This window comes from Fusarium odoratissimum (assembly GCF_000260195.1).
Source record: "Fusarium odoratissimum NRRL 54006 unplaced genomic scaffold supercont1.3, whole genome shotgun sequence".
Lineage (NCBI taxonomy): Eukaryota > Fungi > Ascomycota > Sordariomycetes > Hypocreales > Nectriaceae > Fusarium > Fusarium odoratissimum.
The window spans coordinates 1,102,346-1,120,020 of NW_022158689.1; the positions used below are offsets into that span (position 1 = coordinate 1,102,346).

At 46.3% G+C, this 17,675-nt stretch overlaps 2 protein-coding genes across 2 annotated transcripts; one reads left to right on the top strand and one right to left on the bottom strand.

Moving 5' to 3' along the window:
• Window positions 1-8,054: 8,054 nt before the first annotated feature.
• Window positions 8,055-10,344, bottom strand: FOIG_02801 (uncharacterized protein). The gene has a single exon (XM_031200209.1). It carries the CDS (start codon window positions 9,968-9,970, stop codon window positions 8,813-8,815), a length of 1,158 nt encoding a protein of 385 aa, XP_031069977.1. The 5' UTR covers window positions 9,971-10,344; the 3' UTR covers window positions 8,055-8,812.
• Window positions 10,345-16,480: 6,136 nt separating this feature from the next.
• On the top strand, window positions 16,481-17,330 carry FOIG_02802 (uncharacterized protein; the record flags this gene model as incomplete). Its single annotated transcript, XM_031200210.1, has 4 exons — window positions 16,481-16,665; window positions 16,716-16,873; window positions 16,928-16,985; window positions 17,040-17,330. 4 exons carry the CDS (start codon window positions 16,481-16,483, stop codon window positions 17,320-17,322), a joined length of 684 nt encoding a protein of 227 aa, XP_031069978.1. The 3' UTR covers window positions 17,323-17,330.
• Window positions 17,331-17,675: the final 345 nt, after the last annotated feature.

The window sequence follows — 17,675 nt, forward strand, 5'->3', positions numbered from 1 at the left end:
TGGTTAGCAACAATGACTTCTGAATATCCAGTGCAATGGACAATAGCTTGACTTGACTAACCCCCGCTGCAGCCCATTGCCAGGGGTTCAAGCAATAACCACAATCTAATGTAGCTGCTCTCATATTGACTTTCTTTCGCATACATACTCACAAATAGAGTGACAATAGAGACTGTATTGCTCTTCAAGAACTTTGGAACCTTACCTCACGACAAGCCATGATGGGAATGTTCTACGGCGCGAGACAGTCATTGTCTGACAAGATGCATATTGGTAAAGTCTCTTGTAAGATAAGTGTTGAGATGATTGTTGAATCTTATTTGAATAAAATAGACCCGTATCTCAACACTTGAAGGATTGCTCAGTATTCGGACCTCGAGGAGACTGGAGGAGCAGGTTAAATGAGGCAAGCTTGGAACAACTGAGTCTCTTCCATATTGCTGCCAGTCCACGCATTGCAGCTTGAAGAAAGACGCGCTTCAAGAATAGTAGGCAAATTTCTTGGAATGGCTCCCTATGCGCACTTGACTGGGTGACATGAAGTTGGACGACGCCCAAGGCGATGCTCAGAAGATATATCCACCGACCTCTATTTGAGTTAGCGCCATTGGACCCTGAAGCGATGCGCAGCTGAATTGCGGATCTGGTCCGTGCGCAACACAGCTTTCTCTTTACTCCCACCCCTCCTCTGTTCTCTGTAACTCCAGCTCAAGAATCTCAGCTTCTCATCACCAGTGATTCTCTCAAACCCCAATATCGCATCCATGAATACAAATTTACAAACGGATCTCCTCATAATCTTCTTGACCGGATCTAAGGCTTCAAACTGCTTCATTTCATTTATTTCCGCGCGCATCAAGACTTGGGTTCTGTTTAGGCAGTTCCCTTCTCGTTTCTCGATGGTGGTGTTGCTTATGCACACACCCACCCCTCGTCCATATACACTCTTCTCCCACCTTATCTTCCTCAGTCATTCTTCTCCACCACACCCAATTCTGAACACGATCCTTTTCGTCCACTGCCAATCACTTCATTTCTAAAAGGCGCCATGTTTTCATTTCAGGCATGACCTTACAATCACCATGGTTACAGACGAGACGTTTCTGAGCTGCTCTGGCCGAACTTCCTTCGCGCCGTCATCATGGCCACGCAGCAGTCATTCTAGCGCTACAATGTTTCTCGTGCAACGCTCTATGAGGTATGTGTTGCTTGCTCAAGGCGACCACAAGAGCTAACATCGAACAGAAAAGCTCATAAACAATAAGGTCAACCACGTTGAACGCAAACTGTTATCGACATACCAGATCGCACGCAAAAGTCAGCGATAATGCCACAAGCATATGCTGAAGCAGAAGAATTGCAAAGCTTTGCGACTGTCAGCATCTCAGTATTACAAATGATCACGAAGAAAACGACTCCAATTTCGTTCTGATCAACGGCCGCCCTTCATCTATGACTGAGGTCTCTCTGACTATGCTTCGTCCAAGTCAAACACCTTTTTCTTTGCCCCACGTCCTTCATGGTCCTGGGTAGGACCTTAAGCTGCCCAATCTATGGGATAGTCTTCGGACTATCACCAGGTTTTGTCACCGCCTGACAATGGTGATAGGACTCGCTCTTCAGCCTTATGGAATGAGCAGGCTCGCGCGGCCTTTAAGAGCGCTATTTGACTTACCTACCAACCACAAAACCTCAAAGATATGCTCTTTGGCTACTAAATTGAAGGCTCGCGCGGCCGTAAAGAGCGCTATTTGACTTACCTACCCAATCCACTGAGTTTTACTCAACTTTATCCTACCCTAACACTTTTCCGACTCACGATGTCACTAATTCTTACATCTTCACACCAAATACTCCTCTTGCAAAATCATCACTTCCCTCACTCCGTCAACTTACTCAAGCCAATAACTCACACTCCCTCGCAGCAACTCTATGCAGGAAGGAGAGGCGGCCATGCCATAGTGTTTCAAGTTACCAAAGGGGCCCAGTTTTTACCACGACATTCTCATCTTTTCTATCTCTGCATTGCTGGCCTGCTCTGTCACTTCTCTTGTGTTGTATCCTCACTTCGTTATATACGACAGACCAAAGGGCAGTTATACCACTACGGAATGACCGACATCAGTTGGACAACTGCTGTCACAATGGATCTAGAGAAGTACAGACTTACTCCTCGTTTTCCCACTCCTGGCGCATAGATGTGGTGTCCCGATGTGATGAGGATGAGGACAACCAAACTTGTGAGCTAACAGACCACTTCACTAAGTTACAAGGCCTTGTCTAAGGCACCAGGTTTCAGCCTGACCATCTCTTCCTTCTGCTCTGGGATCCGACTTTCAGTCCTTGCTACAGACCAGCGAACTGGTGCTCTAGGGTTACTTGTGCGAGCGTTGTCGTGTAGTATCGCAGCATTGCCCGCCGACCTGTGTTCAGACCCTTGAGGTGTCTATCATTTGGATGAACCATATCTAAAGGCTCACTGATACCTATATGAGCTTCAGGGTATCTGACTACACTACTCCTTTGTATAGGAGATACCCTCTTGACCCGCCGGGATGCTTGGTACTCGCATATCAAGTTCAAACGTGTACAGTCTCCACAGACGCCCTCATATCACACTTCTTCGTGCCTGTACATGGTGCTTAAAAGAGACCCCTAGCTTTTGGTCCAGCTGGCCATCTCGACAACTGCATGCTAGGCAAGGACTGTGTGTGTCAATTGCCATGACTGCTTGGCCGCCGAGTTTTAGAGTTGCTCATCAAACTTCTTGATCAACTTATCACAACTACGTTAATCCATTCAACCATCGTTCTCTTTTCCCCTCAAGTGGCGCGTCTGGCGATGAGAGCGATGCTACTTGGAACGATGAGACTATCGAGGTGATATAATCAACCCTGAAGACGATGAGGACGCCAACACTATCAGACTCAATTTTTTTAAGGCCTCAAAGGATCCTGTCATGCGTGGGAGTATAATCAGTGATAGTGGAGCTGGCTGAAGGATATGGACATGTAGTAATGGTAATTTTCGGACTGGCTTTCATGTTGATCGGCTTTTCTGGTTGTCACATTGCGCTATGTGCTGAGGATGAGGGCAAAACGTACACATCAAGGTAGTGCTACCTTATCCCTAGATGGTAGGTAGACTACTGCTGGTGATCGGGGGATTAATGATGCTGCTCATACCTTGCACGGGAACACTTGTTGGATGATTAAGAAGGGCATTACTTCTAGGTCTTAGATTATGCCAACACAGCATAGAGTCCTCATTTTCGAACCATTCGTCGTGATTCCTTCAAATGTTGTTGTCGATACGAGGTTTTATGAGGAGAAAAACTGCGGTCCATCCTGACATCCGTTTTCGTCAATTTCTTGCAAGAATTCAAGGGTCTAGTCACGATGTCATCATGAAGAGTTGGAACTCCTAGACATAGTAACCAAAATTCCTACACAGCCATCCCGAAAGATATCCCAAAGCTTGCCAATTAGATTCTACATATGTAGAAGCATGAGGTTGGCTAATTTTGGAACCTCGCTTGATGTTACGGAGCTCGTCGGATCAATGACTCTCCTCTTCATCAATGAAGGATTCTGCTTCAAAATCATAGGCATTTGCCAAGATCAGGAACACCCCGACTGATATATGATTGAGACTGACGTCTTGGCTTGCTCGCGCCAAACATGAATCTTCTCGACAAACGGGTAAATGAAGGACTGAATTGGGAAACTTATGGCTTATGTGTCACTGGCCTGTATGGAAGGCAACGGGTTATTCCTGAGCACTTTACTCCATCGTCAACTGACAGTATCTTGGTTGCCAGCATTTGGAAGATGTAACTACTGAATGGAGGACGAAATGATTTGACAAAGCAGAATCGTTTCTCATTTAAGGCCCTGCAGAGTTACAAGAGACCATCTCTTAAGTGAACAATAAAGAACCTGGTGCGCTAAGTGCTGAGCCACCAGAAGTCAGCAGATAGCCCAATGTCGTTTCGATTTCACATTGAAATCTAGCTATGAGAATGAACCAAGGAGCGAGGAATTCCATTCAATTTGTCTGACGGCCTCTGTCGTAACGCCCAAACAAGGAGCATATCGTTTAGGTGGGTGAATCAGGATTCCACATACATACTTGTTAGTAGCTGTCCACGACACAACAGAAACTGAACTCGGTCGAAACAGCCATGGCGCTTGAAAGGGCCTCCCTGCGTATTTTTTTCAGTTCACGTAAGCCCTTCGATCACCTCAATCAAACCTCGAGCTGAGGGTGAAATTCTTGAATCGCAAGGTTAGGCGAAATATTAGTTAGAGCTGGAACCTGAGTCTTTTCAGCGTTGTTCAAGGTCTCCTTGATGTAGCATCGTTTCGGCGAGGGTGTGAGAGATGCGGCTCTTCGACGAACAGGGTATGAACTTGTAAAGAGCACTGGCTTTACTAGGAATCTTGAAGCCCTACTCCGGGGCGCTAGGTGTTGCTTCATTGTAGAAGAGTGTTGAAGGGGCCTTTGCAATAACTACCATGATTCTGGCGCCCACCTTATTGGATGACAAACTTGACACCGCGAAGGTACGGGTCAAGTCGAACTCACGAAATCCCGATGACCTATGCGCAAATTGGACCCCGAGAATATGAGAAGATAAGTGTTCTTACGTTGTGTCAAAGTCGATGGCGGTAGCCTTACCATGGGCTTCATTGTCAAGGGTTGCCGAGCTCGAATCGCGAATGTGAGTTCCTTCGCCTTGAACCTGGAGATGGTAAATAGGTAGATGCAAGAGGTTTGTCTTACAACCTGGTGTCTTGTAGCACATTCAACCTATATAGGAGAATAGTGGCCTAATCAATGAGTGGCTGACTACCACAGAGAAAGCATGGTCTTGGGTGCAAGGTGAATCAATTTGCCGGTATCATGACCATGTCAATGTAGTCATCATCTGAATGGAGGATAATTTTCATTCTTAGTGATTAGAGTCTAGATATCTAAGACAGGAAGGATTAACTGAGGTACACTCTTTCCTCTCTCTCGTTTCTAACTTCAATCAATATCACCTTGTATCTCAGTCCTATCGTTATCCTCCTTTTTGTATAATCCGTGTCTCATGATATATAACTCCCAATCCCATATCGAGGAAACAAGCCTTACTTGCATCCAATAGCTATACTCACCTCCGAAACTTCATCAAAATGGTCTCATGCATCGCCAATCTGTCAGATTGCTGGGAAAGTTTCAGCCAGCAATGCAACCACTTCGCCACGTACTTCCGATCAGAGAAACGCCAAAACATACCAACTACTAGGTACTCAAGGAAAAGGCCGTGACTTGAGTGCCTCGCAGACACCAGAGCTCAGCACTATCACCATCTGCTTTGAATCTTAGAACGCTTTGTGCCCGTGTCAGTGCAATACCTGACTGTCTTTTGCGGCGAGGCTGTTCTTTTCAGTAGTAATCTGACGATGGCAAAAGTATCTGGACTAATTACACTACACTATGACAAAGTCTTGCTTGATGATGGCTCTGGACGTGCATAACTGGATAATCTTATGATCCTTTCCCTCTCCAAGTTGGAAGTCTAAAGGAAATCTATACTTATCAAGGTGCTAACATCACCTGAATTCTGTTCTACCGCAACTGAACTAACAAAAGTTATGCCCTCTGCTCATAATGGCATGAAATAATAGTGAACTATGGCTGAACTCAACGTTGATTGCATGTTACTATCGTCATCTGTAAAATGAAGTCACTCGCTTTGACTGAGCTTCTCAAGCATAGTCGTCCTCGTCACAAAAACATAACCAACCATCACGTGTAACAGCCTGTATCATTCTCAACTGCGCCTCAGCACTGGCTGGCTGGTTGACATACCTGAGGCGACGGGGACTTAGTCAACGGTTGACACTTATTAGTCCAGTCTTCACTCGTCGATGCACTGAAGTTTCTTCAGCTCCGTCGATTCGTGTTCCTTACCTCTTCTAGAAAAGCCAGAGCTTCCATAAGGTAAACACACCTGAAACCCCAACTCAAAGTGACAAATCCACCAATTCGGCATCATCAATGCTATTTCTAGCACTAAGCTTTTAAACTCCAACACCGATCTGTCCAAGCTTCTGTTTCACTTCCAACTCCGCTCAGACCTTCCACCCGGATCCGAATCATGAAACTCCATTCAAGTCGGGATATCGCAGTTACAATAGTCTTGTACTCGCTCTTCATCTGTACTGTGTCGCTGTCCACCATCTTGGAACTCGAGCACGTACCAGGATGGGGTCTCGAGATAGCTTCACTACTGAGTCAGGTCTTGTGGAGCATCTCCAAACAGACACAGCTGCTCAACACAAGACGCTGAAGAACCCCAGATCCTAGTGCTCATCATTCTACTTCTCGTAGGTCTTCATATACTCGAGTATCTGCTTCTCCACCTGTCATCAGAAAGCCACCGCAGATGCCAGCTCTCAGATCGGTCCGTCGAAGTTTTAGTACGGACTAGATATCTACAGAGAAGTTTTGATCGCCGATCGCTATTCAGCAAAGATCCAATCTCCCCCAGACGAGGATCACCAGTATTTCACAGTGTAGTGCATGATCGTCCACCATATGTTTCAGGGTCCTCCAGATACGTCAAGTGACTCGTGACGCCAAAGCGCTAGATCTGCGAGCACTCATGCCAATCTCTATTCCAGAGTGCAACTCTTTTAAAGTCTCAGTAACATCGTTCAAATTCAAGCTCCATCGTCAACTCTGACCGCCCTTCTCTGGCGTTTATTTGCGCTTCTGGAGCCACAATTCGAACAAAGTCAAGCGCCGTAACGTTTTCCCCTGATGGTGACCCAGCCACATTCCCAACAGCACCGCGTTCTCATGCAAGACACAGCGCAACATCCTTCAAGTGGTCCAAGCATCAAAGGGAAATGAACGAGCGCCTCTTTTAGTGCTAGAGACCCCCCACGGAGCACGCAAGAGGTTCTTCGTGTTGAAGCCGCTACGATCGCTTGACGGCTGAGGAAGTCTTGTCTGAGACACTGACGCTGTTTGATACAGCTGTGTCTGTCGCAGAGTTGAAGGGAACAAGCTTGGAGTTGTGAGACAGACAGAGACAGACAAAGAGAGAGGCAAAGTGGAGGCGACTAACAATTGAAGGCTCATGAATTGAGATGAATTTATGAAGAACCCACTCGGAATACGATCAATTGAGCAATTCAATTGGCTCATGAAACACAGTCAAAAAGACACAGAGAAACATACGAGACGAATCACACCACACCCATGCATGTCTCCCGCCTCATTGCTTTTCCCGTGTGGGCCAACGTCTCATGAAAAGAAAGCAAAGACATCATACAGTAGCATGAGAAACGGGCAAATACAACGTAAACCCCATCGAGCAAGACATTCTCGCATTTCCATACCCACAAGTAATTCAAAGTCACCATCTCCACTGCAATTCGAGCTTCCCCTGACTGGCTAGCTCTGAGGATTTGCTGACTGTGCTCGAGCATAGACCTTGACTCAAGAACGGTGAAATATAATTAGCGATGAACTAGTCTGATTGACAGGGCAGATTCGCATGTACATACAGTACAGTAAGTTTGGGAGTGAGTGACCCCGATGGTTCAATCCTCCCGTGCCGTGTTCTTACTTTTTACTGCTGGGGGATTGGATTCAAGGGGTAGATCTCAATCAAAGATGATTGCAGCGATGAGCTAACAGGGGCTGACCATCCAGGGGAGATCTGCAGGTACTCTATGTTCACCAAGACACACTATTCGATCTTGAGAAGGGCATGAATTGTTTCAAGGTACGGACTAGACGGACAATAACTACATCATCGGTTATGTCTTCTCTTCATCTTCTAGAATTTAATTTCACCTCTGGTGACATCCCGAGATTAACAGTAAATCATAACGCTACGGCATATTAAATTGCCTTGACGTGCCTCACCGAGTCGATTCATTTCCCACCTACCGAATGCGGAAAGTACTTCTATGTACTTCGCCCACCGCCATTTGTGAGCGTTTCTTGAAGTACCCCACAGTATCTCTCACTTACACCCTGTCTTGATCTGATGTTCCTCATCACCGGAACAACAGAAGCAAAAAGTAACAGGGGACATGATCAACAGTCATGACGAGATGCAGACGATAGTCGTTGATGCATTGCATACAGTATTCCATTTCCGGAATCAATACTAGAGGCAGCACCAACACAGCACCTTGAATTCCGAAGGCGGACAAAACAATTCTAGAATCATTCTTAATGCCCCATCAAAGGTTGCCAGCCTTTCCTGGTCTGTCTGCAAGACGATGCTGTCGGTGGCTGTTGAGTTTAACCCCAGACTCAGGCACTTGTAGAGGCCGCCCCGAACTAAGGTAACCACTTCACCACAATCAATAGTCTCAGCCTCAAAGTACAAACATATCACAAGACATCAGAGGGACAGAATGTGTAGCAGCAATCGTGATATTGTTATTCATCAGAACAAAGCTAAAACTCCATTCATGATATGCCTGACCGTCTTTTTGCGGTTGTTCATTAACAGTTTATCTGACAAAAATCCATCCAAGAGACCTGTCCAAGGCCGTGATGCTTGCAAAGCATGTTTGATATATCCCAAAACGCCATTCTCAGTTCGAGTGGTGAGTTAATACAATACAACGCCGGTTTTTCTTGTCCAGCAGAATATGTCCATAGAACGCCTGTTTCCTTTGCCCTAGGACCTTTTTTGGTCGATACAGAAGATAGTGACAAAGGAGAAATATTAGAGGCGTCTAGCACCCGTATCCGTTTTGCCCAGTCATAATTCGTAAAAGTACAGGTCAGGTCTTTAAACCTTGACGCTTCGCCTTCTCGCGGCTGCTGCCAATCCTTGCCTTAAACGGCTACGAGTGCCATTAGGTGTCATTGGAGATCCGGGTTCAGACATAGGTGACATGGGAGACATTGGTGCTGAAGACATCCTCCTCTGGGCGAACTCGTGATAGGTTGGCGCCTTTTGAAGAATGGGTTTGGGGGCCCTCTCCTCGGAGTCTGTGCCTGGTTCTTCTCGAACCTGCTCCATGGGGAAAGTGGGTGTGAAGAGGGAAAGGTTATCCTTGGATTGACTGGCGAAATGGGTGTTGAGCGAAGGTCGACTTCGCTTCTTGACCAAGCTTAGTGTACGCTTGAAAACACCGGGTGACTTTGGTGTCTTGGGCCTCTCAGTGGCCTCTTCCTTGACCTCGGGCTCAACTTTGGCGAAGGGGTCAATGCTGAGAAAATCGGGTCGTTGCTTCTCGAGACGAGTTCCCATGCTGCTTGTTCGTGGAGGGTGCATGACTGATCCGGAAGAAGTAGTGCAGAAAGACATTCGTCGGTCGAGGACGGGAAGAGTGACTGGGAGAGTGGTGGTTCTGCGGAGGCGGCTAGGAGGTCGGGATGAAATAGACATTCTTGATGAAGGTCGGGAAGAAGCTTCACTGATGATGCTGGGAGAGACTGATCGTCGAGGGAGATCAATCACTGAGGGCTTTCCAGAGAAAACAACTGAAACGACCTTGGCGGTGTCCTCTTGACTTCCCCTTCGAGTTGACTGGGATTCATCGCTACCAGAGTCGAATTCGAAATCGGAAAAGTCATCGGCAGAAGAAGACGCATCTTCTTCTGAAGAGAGGTAGACATCATGGGGAGTAGAGAAAGGAGCTTGACTCTCGGGGGTAAGCTTGTGTGTCAAGAGACCATCGAGGCATCTTGAAGCTCGGAGTGAGCTCTTGGCTGGCAGCGCAGGAGCTGCAGAAAGTTGTCGTTGTGAAGGAATCATTGTTGTAGGTGTGCTTTCGGGTGACGAGTCGGCATCGGCGGAAGGAGAATAAATAGGAGGCTCGACGGATAAAGACTGTATTTGAGATCGGGGCTGTGACTGTGTTTGTACCCGTTGGGCGAGAGCAGTATCAAGTTTTGGTGCATCAAGCTCCCTTTGTGGTTGTTGCGTCACTGCTAGAGACATTGTCGATATATGTTATATATTATTGAATTCCCCTTAGTAGGCCCTTTGTAAAGAGGGCGGGGTACAGAGTAAAGGGAGCGAAAGCAAAGTCGTGAACAATGTCGTCAGGTCTTTCGTAGTCAGGTGGTGTTCGACGACGGTCTTGAGAGTGGCCGGTAGCGAAAGTGAGACAATGGATCCAAGACAGAACAAGACAAAACCAGACAAAAGAGACGAAAACAGAAAGAATGTCTTTGTCTTGTATTGGTATATTGGAGGGGCTCCTTGGAAATCGATAGTTGAGTTGAATGGATATTACAGAGGGAGAATAGTTCCATGAGGTTGGGGGAGTAGCATCCATTAATATGAAGACAAGTCCCTGAGAGACTCTTGCAAGCCAAATGGGCAGCAGCACAAGGTTCAGCCCAAGCCAAGGTCCCAGGTCCCTTCCTGATCCACTTGAGCCACATTCTGGTACGAGAATGGCCGTGTGAAATGGGTCATCTTGTCACACTGTATACTTGGAGAGGCAGGGGCGCTTATGGTGGCAGGGGTATGGGGCGTAGCGCAGAGCATGGCAGGGCATGTGGCAGGGTCTCCATCAAAGGATGGATTATTTTCTACGGGGCCTCCTCAGAATTAGGTCCGTCCAGAAAAGTCGTTGAAAAAGAGGCGATAGAATTTGGGTGTAGCCTCATCAGCCTGGCTATAGAGTTGACAAACATCGACAGTCTTTAATTCAATAGACCAGAACCCCTTAGAAACCACGATACTCTACCACTCATAGAGACACATGAAAAAGCCACTGCAACCTGCACCACGAGTCTCGAGATGAGTCCTGAGCCACCTGAGCCTTGGCACTGACCTCTGTCTTGTATTGAGTCTTGTGCCGTCCACGAGCCGTTTCAAATCCCCCACGCTACACCAGAAAGGATGAATAGTGATTGTGATATCGAGGCATTAAACGCCAGGGCTCTTGGGAGACCTGTTCGTTCGCTACGGATCGTTATCAGAGACATCGGCAGCTTCAGATCCCGATTAACATGTTTAAAGTCTCTTGCGTTTGCTGTATGAATATGATCTACCGGATGACAAACTCCGAATGTTGGAGATTTCGAGATTGACGTAAATACGTTCAAGTACAAACATTTCATGTTTCCAGTATGCAGTTACTGTGTTGATGTGTTTTGCATGCGATCTTCACCAACCTCGTGGGTTCGCTCGTGGTCTTTACCTCTGACTGGTTTATCAATATGGCGTCGTCACCGGACAACGTGGACATGAATGACCAGCCTCTTTTAGTTCGTCATTTTGGGTCATCAATCACTCACATAAATCATACTGACTAACATCGACTCGAGTCACTGTATGTCGAGCTTCTACAGTGAGCCATAGCATTCTGACTTCATGTCTTTTTTTATCCCTGCTGCGAGGCTTGCAGTTCTAGTTAAAGACGGACTTGCAAACGTGCATCTGCAGCCAAATGCATGATTGGGCATCTTTTGGTCGCTGCAGATGCTACTGTAGGCGAGGCACAGAATGATTGATAAAAAATTCCGAAAATTCCTCGACACCGCTTTCTTTCGACAGAGTCGGAGTCAGAGTCATTCATGATCTGCACAGGTAAAAAACCTTGAATGCATCCCCCTGTCGAGGCTCTGACTGCAACTCTTTGCCACAAGAGACTCAAATCTCGGGTGAAAAGAAAAGCCCTGGACTATCAAGAGATGACAGTCCAGGGCCCTTGAATATTTTGTATCAGATTTGTTACCGCCCGTATTTTAGAGACTGGTTGCATCTGGGTCACCAGGCCGCGGTAGGTGGTGATGATAACTGATTAAAAATCCGTGGTGTTGTTCAGCTGGTCTTGTCTGCGACCTCGTTTTCGCGTATCACCAGCTCAACGTCAAACCACATCCGAAAGCTCCACACCCACAGAGGAATACATCTCGAGACAACTCACTTACAGCTCATCACAAAGTAGCAGACAGTGTAGTTGACATGTTGGTCTTGATCTGGTCGATCTTGAGTAGTCAATCACGCCTGAATGGGTCTCTACCGCGCCAGCCTGCTCAAGGCATCGTCTAGTGTGATCTCAACCCATTCACGGCATGGCTGTATCCATTAGACTGCATTAGAAGACACGATGCTGCATACCAAGACGAGGCGATGTTTTCGAGTGTATCCGTACCTATCCTGCCAACTCACCAAGCGGAGACGATGCAACAGCATGCAACATTGTAGTGTGTAGTGTGCAGTGTTAACGCAGGCACTGAGGATCTGAGGCATAGACTACCAAAAAGTATTTCCTGAGTGGCACACTGTTTGTCGTGCCGCGCATTAGTTGTGATGCAGGAACTTGACAACACACGATCAAGATTGGGCAACCTTGTTCCTTCATGAAGCGCCCATTCTCCAGCTCACGACGAGTCTCTTGCTCCAACTGGTCCCGCTAACATCGGTGATCCGCCATGGTATCGTACCAGGAGGACGCATTCTGACCAATCATATCATACAGTTCCGAATACTTCCATACACCCACTTTGATCGCTTTTTTGTATCGCCAGACCGACATTTGCGTCGGGTTCGCGAGCGAGATACGATGAACCGCTACCGTTTTTTTTTCTCCGGCAGAAGAAAAAGTCTTGACTCGACAATCAACTTAATTAGTTCTCGGACGTATTCCCATTAAACTTATCCCTGCCGGGTAAAGTCTCAACTCGCACGACAATGTGCTCATCTTCCTAAAACTTCATTTGAAGATATTCACTCTATCAACCTCAAAGCTCCCTTGTCCATCCCTTGACATGGGAATCTATAAGATACAGCCGTCATTCTATTCCCTTTGCGCTTCACCCTTTGTAGCTCTCAATCGTTAGGTCTCGAACCCCTCGATTCGGAAAACCCCTTGACATCTGAGTCTCAGGTTAGTCGGCAAAGCGCCAAGAAAACAAGGGTCCGATCCAAGGGTCCAAATACTCAACGCTGATACGCTAGAACCGCTGTCGCAGGTTGGTCTGATGCTAGATGATGATGGACACGGAGAATCTTGTTCCAGTATCAAATTCTGCACCTGAGCATTCGACCATGTCGATTTGATAAGGCTAAAGGACATTCTAGCCCGCGAGGATGAACACAGTGAAAGATATTCTGAGCTACATTGACGAAATCGTACCTGGTACGGCCGGAAGCGATATGTAAAACAGTGACATTTCCGTCCGAGATGAGGTCAATTTGCTCCGCTCTTGATAGCCTCATATCATTGCATGAGCGCGGTCCTGAGTTGCCAAGGGTCGGCTTTACGAGTTTACTGTCCAAGATACAGAGGAAGACTTATCTTTGCTGGCTATGGACGTTGGCTGCAGTCACTGAAAGCGTCCATTCTCGGTCGAGGCGTCTCGTTGGAATGTATTTGTTGAAAGAGTCTAAATCCAGACCAATTGAGAGGCTTTGTACCTTTGCTCAATTCCAGCGTTCATAATTGTCTTTGTTATTGACAGTGATCTACCCGTGAACCCTTATTTCATTGTTGAAGATTTTCGTTATGAACATGGACAGGCTCAAACTGGATGACGCCATGGTTTGAACTTGCAGAAGCGAAGAGAGCTTTCCCCAGGTCCACATAACTAGTGTGCCACAAACCTACAGCCACAGCATTCTCTGTAACGTCACAGTGGAGAGTCACCAGCCACTTCTATGTGGGATCTGGCTAACTCGGATCAGGTTAGTGTCATCTAGCTACCCGTCCAGAGTCTAAATTTGGGTCTGCTCTAAGCAGCCATGTCCTTTTTTAGATCTGAAGTGTGAACTTTATGTGTCTGTCTAGACTTTTGGGTGTAAACTATTTAGAGTGCAGAATTAGTCTATACTGTGAGTACAAGTCGGCGCAGCCGTGAAAAGGATGCAACTATGGATCTCATGATAATAGTCTCCGCTCCCTTGAGGAGCTGACAAGCAACCAGCCAACTCACGTTACTATCTAAAGCTTAAACGTGATGGCTGAGTTGTCGTAATGCTTCACCCTTGAGAGTCCACGTACTCGGTTCTGGCAAACAGTATCAATAGGCGAGTGATCTACAATCAATAATCGAAACAACTTTCATCCACGTTCCAGCTTGCCCGGGCCGAAGGCGAGAATGCCTATGAAACTAGACGTACCAAATAAATTCCTCCCTCCGCAACACTAATGAAATACCAAGTGTTTCTGTCGCTCCCTTGCCACGACCCAACTATTACGGTCTATCGGCAACATGTCTCAAATTCACCCACACTATAAATCTGTTTCTCGGATAGTTTCACCCTTGCCTCGTGCATTGCTTGGACTTCGTTTCATGGGTCGGGCCCCACGTCGATAGCATCCCTCACATATTGTCTTCTTTTCTTACCCCACGATTTCGGTACAGAAGCAATACTCTCTGGAGTAGAAACATTTCACTGTGTAGGTACAGAAGGATGAGGCATTGGCTGACACGCATCTTGTCAAGGATCTAAAGGATGTTCGCGTTTCCGAGTATTTTACTGTACCCGTTGGAGGACGGAGACCCAGATGATGACCGCCGAGAACCGGGGCTCTATCTATCCGTGAAATACCAGCTAAGGTCAGTGCAATGTCATTATTTTAATGCCACGTCGTTTATTAATAATTTTAAGGTGATGTAAGCCTGTATTTTCGTTTTGAATGAGTCAAATGTTGTTGTTTTTTTGTTTTTTTTTGTGGCTGTTAATGGAATAGTGTTTGTGAACGAGGGCCGTCTTAGGGATGAATAATGATTGCTACTGAGGTTTCTATGGAGGGTATCAAAGGATCGCGTTCTGCGCCTATTTTCTGTTATTGGCAGCCTAGTAAATCATTGTGCCTTCTGATCCCCAATAACCGTACCCAAAAGCTGGAAGATCGTGAAGGGTTCTTGATAATACCAGGAGGAACTTAAGACTTTATCATTTCCTCCTCTGTGTCAGGATTGAAACCGAAGATGTAAGTGATCTGCTGTTAAGTAGTACCTTGCATGGCTTTTAGCATTTTTTATGACACGATACGAGGGAAAGCGACGTTTAATTAATTTTGTCGGGGATATCATGACTTGCTACCAATAATTCCTACATCCACATTACCCCGATGCCGTTGGCTTGAAGGTTCTCTTCTGCTCGACCTTAAACCATTTTGCTTTGAAGATATGATGTATCATGGGTAACTGATGTACTACATAATGTCTATATTCGCTTACCCACCTCTGCATGACTTGTAATGCCTGGTTGGAACGACCTGTGAGTTATAGTTTGCATTCAAGATGTCAAATCATAGCATCCGCCATGTTTTTTAAGTTGTGCCTGGCGTCGAGAGAGCGCCTTAACTCTAGTTACATGCAAGGTTAAGAATGATAGGGCTGAGAGTACCCACACTCTCAAGCACTTGGAACTCTGGACACCCCTCGAGCCACATCTTGAATGGATTATCATGGAAGATTGCGAAACCTTCAATAATGCGCCCAAGGAACAGGTGCACGATCAATTTTCTCAGTGGGTTTCCGAGCGATCTACTGAGAGAGATGGTGCTAGAACAGATGATCCGTTAGCGGTATATCTCCAAGATATAGATATTGTGTCTATGTTGATCAGAAATGCCTCGACACCGTTGACCAATACGCTGCCTAGGTTGAGGCAGGCGCTGAGGGTCATAAAAGGGCTGTCGTTTGTGTTATGCTGGATGAGAAATTTGAACCAAGAGGACGAGGCAGAAACGGATTTCCCTCTATCGAAGGATGCACCAAGGAATACACAGGCTGGATTTACACTGGCGTAGAAGGCATTCCCTCGCTCTACAACAGTCTGTTTCATGAGGAGCTGGAAGAACAAGGCTCTCCAAGACCCCCTGGGGTAATGCTCGGCAGAGATTTAATGCCCATTGAATAGAAGTTATTGAAGTCATCGTCTCCGGCGCTACAGGTACCGTATACGAACAAGACTCTCTCAAGTGGTACAAGCAACGCAGGTTTCTGTGAAAGTCAGCGAGAGTTAACTTGAAAGCTTCAGTAACAGCACCAATAACAGAGCAAAATCTTATTTAACTAACTTCTATCTGATGCGCAAGAACAATTGCCTCTTGAGAACTCCTCTTAATCCTTAACAACACGACATCTTCTGGGGACACACTTGGTTATAACTGTTGAGCGAGATATACCAAGCCAGCCTGTCAAGCAAGAAGTCAATTTAGTAATCGCACGACATAAGCCAGATAGATATATAGGTATCTTGACATAAGTTTCCCTTCGTTTCTATGTAGCTTGCTACATACATCATGACCAACGTATCCATGGCGAGGTTTCACTGATTGAACTGGGAACTATTCGCACCAATCTGAGGTCTAGGAAGTCACCATATGAACAGACCTCATGGAATACTCATATTATTATGTCTCAACGTGGCCACAAGTGAATGACAGATAGAGTTTTGTGTGGTAATTATAAACGGGCACTCGTTCTGACTTGTTCTGCAATTTCTACCACCGTCAAGTAGTGGCATTATCCAAACACGATGAGGCATCTCTTTGCCTTCGAGATAACTGCAGCAGCGGCGCATTTTTTCCCAACCGCACATGGTCAACAGCTGGGTTTCAGATATCCGTACGAGACTATGACTTTAAGTGACAGCTGCCTGCGCATGTTGAACACAAACATCACAGAATGTTCGCCCGGACTGTTCTACCACGGCCCTAATCCGTAAGATACGACTATTGCAAATGCAGCCACATTGCTTATTTTCCCTGCAGTGATCTGATATTTGAAATACTTGTGGATGAAGAGTTGGCCGAGATTTGTCACGAAAATTGCTACAACAGCTTGATGGAGCTCCGGCCGAAGATTGAGGCCGCATGCAACACGGATATGGATGCTGTGGCATTCCTTTATGAGGACAAAATTTTCCCACGTAAGTGAACCCGTCCGACGCAAGGACGGGTACTACAGCTAACATACTACTTAGCAACATACATGGTCGATTTACTACTCCTTTCATTCAATATATATTGCTACCGAGATAGGTAAGCAATCCTAGGTACCCAATGCTTCTATGTGCTATCACTAAGACTAATCAGAGTTACTGGGAAATTGTGTCATCTTCAACTTGCGGAATGGCGAATCCATCGCGGATCAGGCAAAGCACTCGAATGCGAGGACTGTTTGTTGGCGCCACTGGGGATAGAATTGGAGGCAGGTATAAGTTACAACGATGAAGATGCATCCGAGTTTGAGGAGATGACATCAAGTTGCAATGCTACAGGGTACGACTACACAAAACCTGCTCCATATGCGACAACACTGTCGACTGAGTCTTGGTCCACAATGGTGAAGGGTGCATCGGCAATACCTACACCTTGATACAGTATCTAAAAACAAGACAACGATCTTGACCTGTCTTGGGAGAAATTTTTGTATACCTCAGATAGACAGTAGTTGAGTGTCCTTCAAATGGTGTGTTGACTTTGACCCGAGTGTCAGTGAGTCCCTGGGCGCAGATGCCAGCCTGACAGGGATGTTTAAGCACACTTCGCCATGCATAATAACGTCATAAATCTGCATGCAGTTTATGAAACCTGAGTATTGAAGAACGATTGACGTACCCGGTAACAACTACATCGACTAAGGCGTCACAAATCTTGCTTCTATCCTTGGATCTTCATAGTTTGTGCTGTAAGTGATGCAACCGCAAAAGGGGAGTACATTGCACAGTA